General features: G+C 45.2%; 1 protein-coding gene and 1 pseudogene across 5 annotated transcripts in view; both read right to left on the bottom strand.

Annotated features, from left to right (window-relative positions):
* Positions 1–2,247: 2,247 nt before the first annotated feature.
* Positions 2,248–16,849, bottom strand: part of HEATR9 (HEAT repeat containing 9) — a 16,549-nt gene continuing 1,947 nt past the window's right edge. The window contains exons 1-15 of one of the 5 annotated variants that reach the window (XM_017891002.1): positions 16,713–16,729; positions 16,138–16,187; positions 14,627–14,808; positions 14,176–14,308; positions 13,915–13,971; positions 13,665–13,721; positions 12,922–12,979; positions 12,415–12,545; positions 5,881–6,063; positions 5,424–5,516; positions 5,191–5,310; positions 4,034–4,107; positions 3,487–3,538; positions 2,970–3,056; positions 2,248–2,712 (exon numbers count right to left, since the gene is read on the bottom strand). In XM_017891002.1, coding sequence (XP_017746491.1) covers positions 2,365–2,712; positions 2,970–3,056; positions 3,487–3,538; positions 4,034–4,107; positions 5,191–5,310; positions 5,424–5,516; positions 5,881–6,063; positions 12,415–12,545; positions 12,922–12,979; positions 13,665–13,721; positions 13,915–13,971; positions 14,176–14,308; positions 14,627–14,808; positions 16,138–16,173 — 1,611 coding nt within the window. In that variant the 5' untranslated portion in view covers positions 16,174–16,187; positions 16,713–16,729 and the 3' untranslated portion in view covers positions 2,248–2,364. Of the gene's footprint in view, positions 2,713–2,965; positions 3,057–3,486; positions 3,690–4,033; positions 4,108–5,190; positions 5,311–5,423; positions 5,517–5,880; positions 6,064–12,414; positions 12,546–12,921; positions 12,980–13,664; positions 13,722–13,914; positions 13,972–14,175; positions 14,309–14,626; positions 14,809–16,137; positions 16,188–16,712; positions 16,730–16,849 lie in introns of those variants that run through there. The other 4 variants (XM_017891001.1, XR_001888968.1, XM_017891003.1 and 1 more) reach the window with 4 other exon arrangements.
* On the bottom strand, positions 10,399–11,952 carry LOC108541441 (probable ribosome biogenesis protein RLP24 pseudogene; annotated as a pseudogene).

Below are 16,849 nucleotides of genomic sequence, written 5' to 3' on the forward strand. Positions count from 1 at the left end.
TAGAAAGGTTTGGGTTAGAAGAGAGAAAAGAGAGGGACTTACATTTTGAATAGTGTCTAAGGATCACTCCCAGTATCTGAGACCAGTGGGTATCTTTGGACTATGAGAGAAGCCAGCTACCGCTTGGATAAAGTAGACTTCTAAGAGTGATCTAGATAGCTTTGGTACTGGGAGGGCTCTAGTACATTGGTGGTGTACCAGATGGTGAGTGCTCTGTGAAAACCTTTATGCCCCTCACTGCCATCTTAAGTCTTCTTGTGGGGACTGGTGAAATTAGGATTGAGGTGCTACTAAGCAGATATTTGTATCTGGTTGAGTAATAAGACATCCTCTGGAGATACCTAAAAATATGGAGGTGGAGTGGCTGGGGATCTGTGGGCAGGATTTTGCAGAAGTTCAGTTTGAATTATGTAGTTAGTAAGGCCATGTCTTGTACTCACAGGCTTTTGAGGCACAGGGAAATTTGGGTTATGTTGCTCATGGACCCAAAGCAGCGGAGTAGGCAAAAGAGGAACATCTTTCCTATCATTGGACTTTGATGTCACAATATTAGAGGGGTCCCCCAGGCAGTGCTGCATACACTCAAAATAGTGAAACCACCTTGGTTTTTACTTACAGCTTGCTCTCATGCAAAACATGAATCTAGAAGTGATGGGGTAGGTTAAGAGATAATTCTGAGTGACACACTCTACAGGTTTAGTATCCCTTATCCAAAATGCTTGGAAACAAAAATGTTTTGGATTTCAGATTTTTTTTCCCAGAGTTTGGAGTATTTACATTATACTTATAGGTTGAGTATCTCTAATCCCCACATCCTAAATGCTGCAATGAGCATTTTCTTTTGAGTGTCATGTTGGTACTCAAAAAGTTTCTAGTTGGAGCATTTTGGATTTTGGATTTTTGGATTAGGAATGCTCAGCCTGCACTGAATTCAGAATAACTGTTGGGACTACTGTAGAACCTGGGGTATGGGGAAGTAGAAGGGAGCGTCTGTTTTACTCTGACTTTTCTATGCTTGAGGGGAAGAACTTGACCTCCCAGTAAATCAGTAGGATTCGGGGAAGAAGAGGAGGTGGCAGGAGACAGCCGTTTTTAACCTCTGATGGTCACAGGCTCATATGACAACATTAAAGAGGAAAGGAGAGAAAAGTTCATATTTGGTTGTTTACTATGTAATGACAGGCACTGTTAAGCTTTATGGTAATCCTCATGGGAGCTTTCTGAGGTAATAGGCATTATTCTTTTCATTTTATAGGTGAGGAAACAAAATCACAAAGGTTAAATATTAACCTTTAATAATAATAACTTGTTCAAAGTTAAAAGTGATGAACTGACCAGGCGCAGTGGCTCATGCCTATAATTCCAGCACTTTGGGAGGTCGAGGTGGGCGGATCACGAGGTCAGATTCAGACCATCCTGGCTAACACGGTGAAACCCCATCTGTACTAAAAATACAAAAAATTAACCAGGTGTGGTGGTGGGTGCCTGTAGTCCCAGCTACTCTGGAGGCTGAGGCAGGAGAATGGCATGAACTCGGGAGGCGGAGCTTACAGTAAGCCGAGATTGCGCCACTGCACTCCAGCCTGGGCGACAGAGCGAGACTCTGTCTCAAAAAAAAAAAAAAAAAGTGATTAACCTTAGGATTAGATATCAGATTTGTCTGACTCCAAAGTCTGGGCCCTTCCTTCTTGATAGGGGTTGTAGCTTGTTGGGATTGGTGTGGTAGGTCCTGTTAGCAAAGGGAAACTAAAGCTTCTTCCGTAGAAATAGGGGAGAAATTAAGGCAGTTTTAGAGAATAAAAAGGGTCTTTCAAAGGGAATGACCTAGAGAGTAAATAGGGTCTTTCAAAGGAAAGGGTAGAAAGCAGGTACCTAGGTAGAAGAGGCAGCAGAGAGGATGGTTGGTTCTGATTAACGCTTAATTATCTCCTGACCACTGTTAGGGAGGTAAGGGGTGAGGGCAAGTTAGTAAGAGGATGTGATCCAAGCTTTCCAGCATTTTCTCCTAGTTTTCTCTATCTAGGCAGAGACTCCTCTCTAGCTTTGCCGTCAAATTCTGGACACAGATAAGCACTTGATTTAGGGAGGCAGGCTGGCCGTCCAGAGAAGCTTTGACTCTGTCCTTCCCTCTTTCCTCTGGTAGAAGGGCGTGTGGCTGAGTGGAAAGTATACACAGGCCGGAGTGAGGAGACCTGTGTTCTAGTGGAGCTTCTGATGAACAGAAGTGGCAGTAGTGATTCCGAGAAATGTGGTAGGTAGAGTGACACTTGTTTATTCATGGAAGGTAAGTATAGATTGTTTTCTCAGGGGAGCCTGAGAAGCATCTTTAGGGAGGGAGTCAGGGAGTAGGCCCAAAGAACTGACTTATTTGGCAATTTCAGCAAGGACCCGGAGCTGTTTCTTGATCCTTGGCTGCCAGGGCCCTATGGCCTGTGGCCTATGTTTTCGTGGTTTCAAGCAGTACGGTGGGAAAGCAGGTGTTTTCTTTTGGCCTACTTTGGTGATGCACTTTGCAGTAAACAAGGGGTTCAGCTTTGCAAGTCGAAAGTCTTGAATAGTTAACTCTTCTGGGTTCTCAGGCTCTTTCCGGAACCTTGTGGGCTCTACCTTCACATTGGTCTTAGGTGCCTCATATACAAAGAGAACCTTGTTTTTCAGCTTGTTTTGGATCCAGGGATCAATTGAGGCACAAAGGATTAATGTTTCTTGTAGCTGCGTTGAAACAAAGGTCCTAGTGCTGGCTCACTTTGGGTTCAGGCTAGGAGACTCCAGAGAGGGGACACCCAAAGGAAGGGGGAATTCTAGCCATAGGGCACTGTGGCCCCAAGGAACAAGGTCAAGGGACAGTGTCTAAGGGCTCATCACCCTCTCCTCCTGACAAGGAGCAAATGGTGGTGAGATAGGTGGGAGAAGCTTGGAGGAGGGAGGGATAGAGAAGAGGAAAAGATGGGCAGGAATGCCTTACTCACACTCTTCTTCACAGCCTGGTGGTTTTCTGCATCTAGTAAATCCAGGAGCAAGTGGAACACTTGTGGGCTGCGGATCCCCAGGACACCCTGGTAGAGGCAGAGTGAGAGTGCCTACGTAGTCAGCCCCAGGAAGACGCCTTATACTCTTTCCCATTCTAGCCCCTTTGTGAGACTCTGCAGCATAGAGAGCGGGGAGATAGGGTTTACCAGCTGAGATACTCCTTTCCTTGCCATTTGGGATCACTACATGGGACTTTAATGCCCATATTTGCTAGGAGGAGTCGACAATTTCGGCAGCATCTAAGCAACACCCCTCACATCAATCTTCTGTCCCTTAGCCCACCCACCCCCAACCCTGAAGAAAAGGTTATCTTAACTCTCAGTAGGGCTGGAATTCTAAAATAAACAACTTCCCCAAAATTTACAGGCCTTTATTCCCCTCAGTGACTCTGCTCAATCGCCTCCTCCCCCTGCCATCAACACAGGAATTGGGTCAGAGAAGCAGAGCCCGCCTTACCAAAGAGATGACTGCTTCCTGGCGTGCAGTGGCATCTGGGTTCATCAGTTGTCTGTGTAGAAGGGAGTGAGTATGTTATAGTTGAATTAAGGAGTAGGGGAAGTGGAAGGGAGGCTGGTTGCTTTTTAGGTCCAGAGTGAATTAGGCAAAGTGATGCTAATTTCATTCATTTCCTTCTCTTGTTTCTTGGATCAGAAAAGGGGCTGGGAGAGGAAAAAGAGGCACCACAGTTTGCCAGAAGGCACTGAATGATGATCAGGACTGTCCAGAAGTTTTAGAAGTTCTTTTCATGTCATATTTTCAGCTTTATAGCAACCTATACCTAACCTTGGTAGGTATTATTATTCTCTCTTTACAGATGAACAAAAGCTCAGGGGTCAAAGAGTTACTTGGTTAGGGGCACAGGAAAGGGAGAGCTCAGGATCTGCTGCACTGCAGGTTCTCAGCTCTCACTGACCCTCTGCCCCCTTCCCACTGATGCTCTCACTGACCCTCTGCCCACTTCCCACACCTAGGATTTGGCCCTGGCAGCTCCCAGGCCACTCACGCCTCCACCAAGTTCATCATCATAGGCTTCAACTTGAGTTCTTCCACAGTTTGAGCCACAGCCTGCCTCACAGCCTGCAGAGGGATCAAAATGAGTCAACAGAGAGAGGGAATGCAAGGGTGTACACTTAAGAGCCTCTCAAATCTTTACTGAACATTTCCTTTGTGCTACATAGAGTCCCTGCCTTGAGGAGCTCATAGTCTGGTGGAGGAAGCAGACAAGTAAATAGGCAATTACAGTACTGCATAGGGTACACATAGGAGGGTCTCCTAACTCAGTCTTGGGTGCCAGGAAGACTTCCTGGAAGAGGTGATACTTGAGCTGAATGAAACTTGGAAGGTGAGTAGGAGTTAACTAGGCAGATGGTTGGGGTTGGTCAGATTTTAGGAGCAGAGGGGAGAGCATATTCAAAAATCTGGAGGCAGGAGAAAGTGCAGAGAGGATGGGGAGCTGAAAATAGTTTAGCTCAGAGAGGTGACCAAATGGACTCTTCCAAGCACTCTGAGTGCTCTAATTACCCTGGGACAACAGGTATAAATCAGGACATGGTTGTCATAAGCATAGTTGGTGTGTGGTTTTGGCGGGGAGAATGATGAGAGGTGAAGCTAGAGAGGCAAGCAGGCTTGAGCTGTGGAAGCAACATAAGCCATTCACAGGGCATTGGGAGCCAATAGAAAGTTTTATGTAGAGAAGGCACAATCTGATTTATATTTTTTTAAAAATGTCTTTAGAAATATAACACCTAGTTTTATAACAAGCTATAGTAAATACAAAAGCAAGGGAACATAGAGGAAGGTAGGATTAATGCTGGTTGGTGATTTGGGAAAGCTTCCCATAGGAGGTATTGTTGGGATCGGTCTTGAAGGAGCCATACAGTATTTTTAGTAGGCAGAAGGGGAGAGGGGTTACTTACTGGTGCGAGTGAATAGTATGAGACAGTTTTTTACCTTATAGAAGGAAGGATGACTCAGATCATTTTAACCTGAGAGAACTGCCTGAGCAAAGGCAAGGTGATATGAAAACATGAACTGCGTTAGTTGAACAAGAGTAGGTCAGGATGAACATGATACTTTGAGGGAAGCCAGGGGAGGTCTCCAGAAAAGGGAAAAGAGAAAGGTTTGGGTGTCTCTGGGCTTGGGAGCTTTGGTCTCACTTACGAGGAAGGGTTCATTATGCGTCTTCTTCCTGAGCAGGTTAAATGTGAGTTCCTCTAGCCCCTGTGCCTGGATCTGTTCCAGCCCAATGGTCTTGAGCATTTGGGTGGCTTCAAAGCGGTCCTGAGGTCGGGGGTGAGGGTTAGCGGGGAGGTGTGAAAGATGGATTCCCTTCTTCATCCCCTAACCCTATCCTAGGGCCGGGAAAGGAAGGGTACAGGCAGTCCAGAGCTTACCTCAAGGACACTGGAAGAACACAGCTGGTCTAGGATGGCCCTGATGACTGGGGCTGAGTGCACATGCATCACCTTGACCAGCATCCTAAGTGCCTATGAAGGGCAGGGTAGGGCAGGGTGTACAGGGCCTATAGGCATCATCTGTGTGGCCAGGTGGACTTGAGGTCTGAGCCTAGAACTGGTGAGGAACAGCTAAGGTCCTTTTTCCTGCCTCTTGGCCTCTTGAGAACAGAAGTTCATGTGTGCATATACATAAATGAACACCCATACCTATCAAATATACACAGACACATGTACACTTATATGTCTATATGACCCCATACTCATACATGGACATAGTTATAAGCACGCAGAGGATCCTGCAGTGCTCCACCACTAGGATGGCAGGATCCAGACCACACACAATTCAGCAGCAGCTTCTGTTTCCCCAGGTATCCCAGCCTCCCGCCCCTCACACCTTCATCTGCTGGGTCTTGAGTCCTTGGCACAGGCACTGCAACAAGAACTCTTGGACCATGTTGCTGCGAGGCCTCAGGAAACCCAGGCACAGGGCTGCCTCCAGAGATGCTTCACTGGATGACTTCTTGATCAGTGTCTGTAGTACAGGCACCAGCTTGCCCTCATCCCCGACTTGAGTCCTCTGTGAGGGAGACAGGACACAAAATGGGTAGGGGGAGGGGCTATGTATTTAGCCAGGCTTTGTGCTTTATGCTTCCAGACTATATTCACCTGCCTCCCTAAAATGAATCTTGTGCATCAGATTATTTCACCCAATTAACTTATTCTTGCTGTCACCTACTTGCTCCTAGGTCAGATCTCATTTCTCTATAACTATCTCATGGATGGATCACTGTTACTCTCTTCAACACTTCTTCTGTGTTAATTCCTGTCATTTAAAAAAATATACATGTGAGTGATCCCATACCTCTCCTCCGATATCCTTGTTCTCTTCTCTGCCTCAGCCATCCCACTGAGAGACCTGATCATTACCCACAAATGCAGCTTCTCCATAATCTCCATTTCATGGATCCCACTCTGACCATCACCTCTTTTTCCAGTTCCCGAGGCCAACAATTGTTTGACTCCACAAGGGACTAATAATCCATTGAGCCTGCCACCTTTGCATTCCTCCACACCTCCGTCCCTCATGACCCAGCTTAAATTCCATGATCCTGCTGTAATCACTCCCCTTCCTCACCCTCAACTTCTTTACCCACTCTTGCTTCATTCTACTCCCTGGACAGAACTACAATCCTGGCTAAATCCAACTCTCCACTTTGTGCCACCACTTCCTGGAGAAAAACACTGTGGCAGTGAATGATCTTATTAAAACATGTGAACACAGACCTCATATAGACCCTCAGTGCTGCCTGGTAATCATACTGTTTTTCCCTGGGCAGTTCTCTTTCTCACTCTTCTAATTCACATCGTTTCTGGAACACTTCTTCCTCTATTGTTATTCTTGGCTAATGACCTTGCTTTCTACTTCACTGAGAAAATAAAAGCAACTAGAAAGGAAGTTCCATAGACTCCTACGACCACTTCTGTCCAACTTCCAATACTTGCACCCATATGCCCTTCCTTTCTACTTGTTAACTATGGACTATAACCATCTATCTAAGGCCAGTCTCCACTTGTATCAGACTTTATCTCTTCTCACCTGTTTAAGGACATCATTTAAGATCATTGCTATTTTTCACACTCTCTTCAAAGTCCTTATTTATTTATTTATTTATTTATTTATTTATTTATTTATTTTTTGAGATGGAGTCTTGCTCTGTTGCCCAGGCTGGAGTGCAGTGGCACGATCTTGGCTCACTGCAAGCTCCACCTCCCAGGTTCATGCCATTTTCCTGCCTCAGCCTCCTGAGTAACTGGGACTCCAGGCACCCACCACCACGTCAAGCTAATTTTTTTGTTTTTGTATTTTTAGTAGAGACAGGGTTTCACCGTGTTAGCCAGGATGGTCTCGATCTCCTGACCTCGTGATCTGCCCCTCTCTGCCTCCCAAAGTGCTGGGATTACAGGGGCGAGCCACCGCGCCCAGCCCAAAGTCCTTATTTTTCTAACAACTGGATCATTACTCCTCAGTGTGGAAACATGCTGTTTTCTTTTTTCTTGACTCTACTTCTGTGCCAACTACCACCTTTCTAGCAAAACTTGGAAAGTTGTCCATATTTGCTGTCCCTAATTTCTTTCTTCCCAATCTCTCTTAAACTCACTCAAATCAGGCTTTCACCTCCACTACTCCACCAAAATGGCTCTATTAAGATAATCAATGATTCAGCTGGGCGCGGTTGAGCCTGGGCGACAGAGTGACCCATCTCAAAAAGAAAGATAATCAATGATTCCCACATTGTTAAATCCACATATGAGTTCTCAGTCCTTACATGACTTGATAAGTTTGATTTCTCTTCTCTCCTGGATGTATGTTCTTCACTTGATTTTCAGAACACCACACTCTTGGTTGTCTTCATACCCTATTGGCCACTCCTCAGTATTTACTTGTTCCTTCCCTTCTCACTGACCGCCTAATATTGGGGTGCCCCAAAGCTCAGTGATCTCATCTAGTGTAGTGACATCATATGCTGACAACTCCCAGATTTCCTTCCCTAGTTCAGACTTCAATCCTCAACTCCAAATTGTATATCTAACCATTTACTTACTGCCTCCCTTGGAGTTCTAGTAGATGTTTCAGACATAACTTATCTAAAACTAGATTTCTGATGCAAACTCCAAACCTCTTCTACAGCTTTCTCAACCTTAGTTGATAACAACTTCATCTTTTCAGTTGCTAGGCCAAAAATCTTGGCTTCATCCTTGTTTCCTCATTGTCTTTTACACCTCATTCAACCTGTCAAGAGTTTTGCTTTCAAAATATATCCAGCATTTGAGGCCAGGCGCAATGGCTCAAGCCTGTAATCCCAGCACTTTGGGAGTCTGAGGCCGGCAGATCACCTGAGGTCGAGAGTTCAAGACCAGCCTGACCAACATGGAGAAACCCCATCTCTACTAAAAATACAAAATTAGCCAGGCATAGTGGTGCATGCCTGTAATCCCAGCTACTCGGGAGGCTGAGGCAGGAGAATCGCTTGAACCCAGGAGGCAGAGGGTGCAGTGAGCTGAGATCGTGCCATTGCACTCCAGCCTGGGCAACAAGAGCGAAACCCCATCTCAAAAACTCCCAAAATTATATATATCCAGAATTAAATCACTTCTTACCAACTCCACTGGGATCCCCATGGTCCAAGCCATTATCACATCTCGTCAGGATTATTTCAGTAGCTCCTAATTGATCTCCCTGCTTACACTTTTGGCCCCTAACCCCAGTCTTTTGCAGCATATAAGTCAGAGTGAACCTTTTAAAATGTAAGTTACATCATGTTATTCCTCTGCTCAAAAACTTCTAATGGCTCCCTATTTCTTTTCTTTTCTTTTCTTTTTTGAGACAGAGTCTTGCTCTGTCGCCAGGCTGGAGTACAGTGGCATGATCTTGGTTCACTGTAACCTCCACCTCACGGATTCAAACAATTCCCCTGCCTCAGCCTCCCAAGTAGCTGGGATTACAGATGTGCGCCACTACGCTCAGCTAGTTTTTTGTTTTTTTGGTTTTTTTTTTTTTTGTATTTTAGTAGAGATGAGGTTTCACCATGTTGAGCAGGATGGTCTTGATCTCCTGACCTTGTGATCCACCCACCTCGGCCTCCCAGAATGCTAGGATTACAGGGCTGAGCCACTGCACCCAACTGGCTCCCTATTTCACTCAGAGTAAAAGCCCAAGTACTTAAAACAGCCCGGGCCGGGCGCGGTGGCTCAAGCCTGTAATCCCAGCACTTTGGGAGGCCGAGGCGGGCGGATCACGAGGTCAGGAGGTCGAGGCCCTCCCGGCTAACACGGTGGAACCCCGTCTCTACTAAAAATACAAAAAACTAGCCGGGCGCGGTGGCGGGCGCCTGTAGTCCCAGCTACTCGGGAGGCTGAGGCGGGAGAATGGCGGGAACCCGGGAGGCGGAGCTTGCAGTGAGCCGAGATCGCGCCACTGCACTCCAGCCTGGGCGACACAGCAAGACTCCGTCTCACAAAAAAAAAAAAAAAAAAACCAGCCCGGAAGGCCACATATGACTTAGTCTCCTACTAACTTCTTTAACCTGACCTCATTTCTTATTGCTGTATTCTTACTTCACGTTAGCCACACTGGCCCTCTTGCCTTTTTTTTTTTTTTAACTTTTTAAATGATTTTATGTGCAAATAATGAGCAGATGTTGTACCCATAAATTCTACTTTCCAAAACGAGCTTTTAAAAGAAAACCACATAACAACTTTTAAAAGGCACTGGGATTCCTCTGCTTCTAGATCATTGGTAGGCTAGAAAAATAAAGTTTGTTCTACCAGGAATCACAAGTTAGAACTGAATATTCTCCAAAGTGGAAACTCTAGAGTGTAGTGTCACTCCAGGCAAAGATTATTCAGTTCTCATCCCCAACATCCACAACTACCTATCAGAAGAGTTAAACCAGGTCAAAACAGTCCAGCATAATTAGGCTTCATCAAACAATGTCATTATGCTCTTCTAAGATGCAAATAAACCAAAATAGGAAATATTAAAATCAAAATAATATTTGACACTGTCATACAGATTGTTAGTTCCTTGGTGTATTCCTCCTTCTGTAACATTAATAAAGGGAATATTTTACTGCAAAGAATATTTTGTTTTATATATCACTAGCCATGGATTTTTGCCATTAGTTATTATATGCTGCCTAATGTCATTATGCAAATGGCATAACCGTTTTATGTCCACAATTCCCTTCTGTAGTTATAAGTAGAATTTTCATGATTTACATAAATCTATTAGTGAAGATTTAACACTGAGATGAAATCTAACATTCGTAATACCTGATGTTTTGTAGATGGCAATGTAGGAAAGATATATTTTAATAACTTTTCACTTAAGTGACCTTATGTAAAAAATAAACTAATAATTTAGCAGTTCCAAGTCTTCAAAGGGCATTTTCAAATGTACATAAAAGAAATGGTTACAGAGATTTTTAAGAAGCATCCTCTTGTCCACATCCTCTTGTAACTGCTGTACCATTTTCTCTTCCAACTGCTTCACTTTGCCTGCAAGAGGGGCTCGGATAAGATGGATGTTTTGCTTGACTTCTTTGATATCCTGAACTTTCTGTAGCTCTTTATTTTTTTTTCAATCTGTTCATTATAAATACAGCATGGCATTTCTGTCTGATCTCTTCAACTCTCTTCATTGCATCAATAGTTTTATTCCATCGCTCTTGCTAGTATTTGATAGGTTCATTTCTACGTTTTTAAAATTCAAATGAATTATCCACTGTAAGCTCTTTCCGGAATGCTTTGGTCCACCTAACTTTGTGAGGATTGCGCTTCTTTTATAGTTTTATGACATTTAGATTTACAAAATCTGAACACCTTGCAATCACTGCAGACAAGCATCATGTCGTGGCTGGGGGTAGGTGGGCCCCGAAGAGAAGTAACACTTCTTGATACCCTTGTTGAACCTGTGTAGGTCCCCACCAACCAAACGCCATGCTTGAAAGCCCTCTTGCTTTCTTAACCATGCCAAACATACTCCTCCCTTTGCATTGGTCCTTCTGCCTGGAATGTCTTCTCTCAGATATCGGTAAGGCTAACCCACTCACTTTCTTTATGTCTTTGCTCAAATGCACCTTCTAAATGAAGCCTTCCCTGTCTACTATATTTAACATTGCAACCCATCCCTACTCCCACTTGTCACTCCTGATCACTCTTACTTACCCTGCTACGTAATTGTTTCCATTGTACCTGTCACCTCTAACATACTACATAATTTTCTTTTCCTTTTTTTTTTTTGAAATGGAGTTTTGCTCTCATTGCCCAGGCTGGAGTGCAATGGTGCAATCTTGGCTCACTACAACCTCTGCCTCCTGTGTTCAAGCAATTCTGCCTCAGCCTCCCAAGTAGCTGGGATTACAGGTGTGTGTCACCATGCCTGGCTAAGGCTTTTTTTTTTTTTTTTTTTTTTTTTTTTTGTATTTTTAGTGGAGACAGGGTCTCACCATGTTGGTCAGGCTGGTCTTAAACTTCTGACCTCAAGTGATCCACCCACCTCAGCCTTCCAACGTGCTGGGATTACAGGCGTCAACCACCATTCCCAGCCTAATTTTCTAAAAATAAATTTATTGGTTATGATGTGTCTCCCCCACTAGAATGTAACCTCCTCCATAAGGGCAGAGATCTTTGCCTGTCTGGTTCACTGCTATATCCCAAGGGCCTAGGACAGTGCCTGGCACATGATAGCTGTTTATTTTATATTTGCTGAATAAATGGATGAATGATGGATTCTCTTTTACATAGGGCAATGATGGGGTCAAAGTAAGAGAACACTAAAGGAGAAAAAAACAGTAGGGTCTGAGGACTCTCTTGGGCCCCGTGTCTTCTTGACAGGTTTTACCTTAATAAGTTATTTTAGAGATGATGGTAATAATGATGGTTACCACTGAAAGAGCATAGGCATTGTACTAGGTGTTTTACATACATTATCTCATTTAGTCCTCTCAACAGTACTATCAGGCAATTACAGATGCTCCTCTATTTACAATGACATCCCATGGATGAGTTTATCAGGTTGTAATGTCATGCCCATGGTAAATTAAGGAGTGTACTGAATGTGTGTTGTTTTTGCACTGTTGTAAAGTCAAAAAATCGTAAGTTAAACCATCTAAATCTGGAACCATCTGTACTGTCTCCATTCTCCATTTTAAATACAAACTGCAGCTCTGAAATTTGGCTTTTCAGAAATGGACTAGTAAATGGCCAAGCCATATGCTTCTATTCAACTTCCGAGGGAACTCCTCAAGGACAGTGTCTTCCTCTATCAAAGCTGTGCTAGGTTACTTTCTTCCTCACCCAACCCCCAGCTAAACCTATCAATTACCTTGTCCAGCTTTGCCCCGTTACAGACTGTCCTCCCAATCACCTTGTCTTTAGAGACAGCAGCCCAGGAGTTAAGAGCCATTCGTAGCCCCGTCAAAGTCTCCATCCTTTGACCCTCATTTTTCTCCCTCAGCTGTTTGATGAGAGCCCGGATCACATGCTTATTCAGGCAACCTGGACAGGGAGGGGCCTCAAGTCAGGGCAGAGCCTCTGGTACTGCCCTTCTCTGCAAGGACCTATTGAACTCCACTTTGCTATTGAGACCTAAGTTCCAAATCCTAGGTACCACGGTGTTGCCCATCCTCCCAGGATACCAGGGCAGCTGACTGAACATGAACACAATTCCAAGCGCCCTCCCTCTCCCTCTCTCTAATCTCTTTTCCCTTTTCACCCTACCTTCCTCTCTTGGTTCGACATAACTGGGATAGTTCTCAGGCCTTGCCAAATGCTAGGTTGGAGTAGGTGTATGCTCCTCACCCATTTGTCCTTACCCAAAGAAGAAAGTGGTTGCACTTTCTCAACTCCCCACCAAGAGAGAGGACATACTTACCCAGGATGGCCAGGGTTCGGTAGGCCTCGTACTTTACTTTCTCTGGACCAGTTTGGGCCTAATTTAAGAGGCGGGTGGTAGGAACATATAATAAGGTGATGCAATGTCAGAGCTTTAGGGATTGTCTCAGCTTAACTTTTCATTTTACAAAAGAGGAAACTGAAGCCTAGAAAGTGACCTATCTATTCTCAAATACAGAATACAGGCAAAATGGTTCAATGGAAGGAACAATGCAGTTGGGAGTTAGATGTTTGTTCAAATTTCTATCTGGTATCTAGTAGCCACTTGGCCTTGGGCAAGACCCTTGGTCTTTCAGAGCTTTCATTTTCTTTTAGAAAAATACAGATACTAATTCCTGGTGTTGTTGTAAGAGTTAAATGACATTATGGATATTAAGAATGCATGTTCCCAGTGGTAAGCTGATGTGTACATATGTGGTGTTTCCAGTTAAGGCAGAGAATGTACTCTGTTCTGGTTTTCAGACTTTCCTCGCTTTTCAGTCCAATGTCTTTTTGGTTAGACCAGGTGGATCTTCAGATTCTTCCTTCCCCATCTTTTAGATCCAGCTGCTCTTCTAAGAGACCAAGGACATGAGATGGGGGCATGCTGCACAGTGGTGGCTGTGTCCTTACTGGATCTGACCTGCCATCCTAGCACCCTGAGGAGCCTTGTCTATGCCCATGTGCCACACATCTCAGACCCTGTTTCCTTCTTTCCTGAACTCCAGCAGTTCTCAGACTCACCACCTGCTGTAGTGCCTTCATGACAAATTTGTCACTGATGCGTAAGCATCCCAGAGCCTGCAGGAAGAGGGATGGAGGAAAGAGAAGGAACCCTGGACACCGTCCCCAGGAGTTACCATTCTCTGGACACAGCTGGAGTTTGTGCTTGGAATATCATCCCCACAACCACCATCACATCAAGCAGCTTTTTACTTTCCAGCTCTACCAGTTCCTGCTGTAACTACCCTCCTGTATCCTTGCCTTTTCTCACCTGTGCTGCATAGAATTGCTCATCCTCTCTGGGAGATTCCAGGCTTTTTGTGAGTTCCTGGCCACCCAAGGCAGCCAGTGGAAAGGAAGACAGAGAAAAATACAGAATTTCAAACTAAAGGGAGCTGATCCAATCCAATCCCTTTTCCTACCCTCCCTCTGTTTTTCAGGCAAGGACTGAGGGCTGAAGGATGGTGTGAGCCCAAGGGAAGGGCACCCAGAGGGAGGGAGTCCCCCACGTCCTCTCCCACATGGTCCTGACCCTTAATCTTTGCCACTTCAGGGAGTCCCAGGTAGGCTCTAAGGGCCTAGATCGCATCTCAGATTTTATAGTCAGCTTGCTCATGGGGAGATGGAACATTTGGATGTGGGTTTGATGTCCCTCTTTGATGTACCTGTGTGAGAAATTGCATAGGCAGCTTTGGTCCCCTTGTACCTTCCCTCCTCAGGTTGCACCCTCACCTCTGCCACAGGGCTGCGGCCCAGCTCAGAAATGGAACCAGAGGAAGACAGATGAGGACTCGGTGATATCCACCAGAGCCATCTGAGCCAGCCAAGCCAGGTGGAGCTGAGCCGAGCCGAGCCGCCCTAAGCTCCTCTCTGGGACCTGTAGGCTGACTTGCCTTACTCCCTGGCCCACCCCTTCCTTGCCGTTCCTTACTTTCCTAGAAGATGTGGAGAGTGAGGAGAATATGGAGGCCAGCAAAACACACCTATGGTCATCTCTCATTTTCCTCAACATCTTCTCAGCCTCCCGTTCCTCTCCCTGATCATACAGGTCGTGCCAGTGCGTGTAGATCTCAGGTTTCTTGAAGTAGCAGTACGGGACTGAGTTTGGCTTGCTCGGATGCTGCCTCCAGCACTCTGGACTTGGGGGAAACTCTTCCTTTGGCATCTGGGGGTTGCAAGTGGCAGAACAGTCAGAGGGGTCCCCTAGGCCCTTACTTGGGGTATGGGGAGGAGGGGGTAAAGGGAGGGAAGGGCAGAGTGAGACAGATGCCCTCTAGCCTCTCATCTGAGCTGGAGTCACAGCTACAACTTAACCCATTGCATAACTTGGGCAAGTTACTTCATCCTAGCAAGATCTCAGTCTTCTTATCTGTAAAACAAAGCTAATAATCCTTGCTCTGTGTCCCTACCAAGGTTGTTGTAAAGATCAAAAGAGATCCAGATTGTGAAGCCACTGGTGATCTGTAAATCGATCTGAACACATAGTTTGGTTAGTTGAGGATCTCAAAGCACTTTGAAAATGACATTTGGGTAGGGAAATGAAAAGGCAAGGTGTGGGGAGGATGTGGAATAAAGGTGGGGAAAAGACAGACTGTTGCTCATTCAGATATTTATTTGAGTACCAACTATGTGCCAGGTACTGTGCTAGGTGCTAGGGTTGCAGTTATCCTTGCCCTCATGGAACTTAACAGTTTAGCAGGGAAACAGACTTTCTTAAAATAATCTATCACTTAAACAATTGTGAAACTACAGCTTTCACTGTAATGGAGGATTTTGAGTGGGTCAGGGGCTTTCTCTGAAGATGTGGCTAGGATTCATCCCTGTCTCTTCTTAAGCCTTTCTTTCACTTTTTGCAACAGATCTGGGCAACAGGGGAGAGAGGCTTCAGCTGTGGTTCCCAACTTTGTGCTGAGAAGATCATAGTAAAGGTTATCAAGTGATTGGCATAAGTTCAAAAAATGGAGCATTGACTCACAGTGAGTAGGGTTGAAGATTTAGGAAGAAAAAAAAAAAATGCTCCCTCCTCCCCAACAAAAAAAAATACTAGGATGTCAAGTTAAATTTGGATTTTAGGTAATGAATGAAATATTCGGGGCACATTTGTACTAAAACACCATTTGTTGTTTATCCAAAATTCAAATTTAATTGGTCATTCTATATTTCATCTGGCAACCCAAACTGTGAGGGTTGCTAACTGTCCCTGTGTTAACTAATAAAAATGACTTCCATTAGTAAGCACTTTCTGTATAGCCAAGGCCTCATAGACTTTGTCTCATAACAACTCCACAAAGGGAGGTGGTCAGGTGTTAGCCTGTGACACAGGAAGCTCCTGAGGCTCTGAGGGGGAAAGTGACTTGTTCAAGATCACAGAGTTAATGGGAGCGCAAGAGATGAATGTCAGGGTTCTATGAGCTGGTTTTAACGGGAAGGGATAGTTTGCTGCCCCTCCTAACTTTGATACAGCTCCCAGGATAGCAAAAGTAAGGGGTCTTACCTGGTAGCAGGACAAGGGCAGATGAACAGGAGCCATGGCTTTTCTGAGTTCTGGCAAGAGGAATAAGAGTATGTGTGTGGTTCAAATGAGATAGCAGTTGCAGGCTGGGTGCAGTGGCTCCTGCCTATAATCCCAGCACTTTGGGAAGCCAGGAAGGGCAGATCACCTGAGGTCAGGGGTTTGAGACCAGCCTAGCCAACATGGTGAAACCCCATCTCTACTAAAAATACAAAAAAATTAGCCAGGCACGGTGGCTCACACCTGTAATCCCAGCACTTTGGGAGGCTGAGACGGGTGGATCACGAGGTCAGGAGATCGAGACCATCCTGGCTAACACGGTGAAACCCTATCTCCACTGAAAATACAAAAAAATTTAGCCGGGCATGGTGGCAGGCGCCTGTAGTCCCAGCTACGTGTGAGGCTGAGGCAGGAGAATGGCGTGAACCCGGGAGGCGGAGCTTGCAGTGAGCTGAGATCCGGCCACTGCACTCCAGCCTGGGTGACAGGGCGAGACTCCGTCTCAAAAAAACAAAAAAAGAAAAAGAAAAACATTAGCCAGGGGTGGTGGTGCACACCTGTAGTCCCAGCTACTTGAGAGGCTGAGGCAGGAGAATCTCTTGAATCTGGGAGGTGGAGGTTGCAGGGAGCCGAAATCGTGTCATGCCTGGGCAACAGCAAGACTCAAAAAAAAAAAAAAAAAAAAAAAAAAAAA

Source organism: Rhinopithecus bieti, unplaced genomic scaffold (assembly GCF_001698545.2).
Source record: "Rhinopithecus bieti isolate Rb0 unplaced genomic scaffold, ASM169854v2 scaffold_20840, whole genome shotgun sequence".
Taxonomy (NCBI): Eukaryota; Metazoa; Chordata; class Mammalia; order Primates; family Cercopithecidae; genus Rhinopithecus; species Rhinopithecus bieti.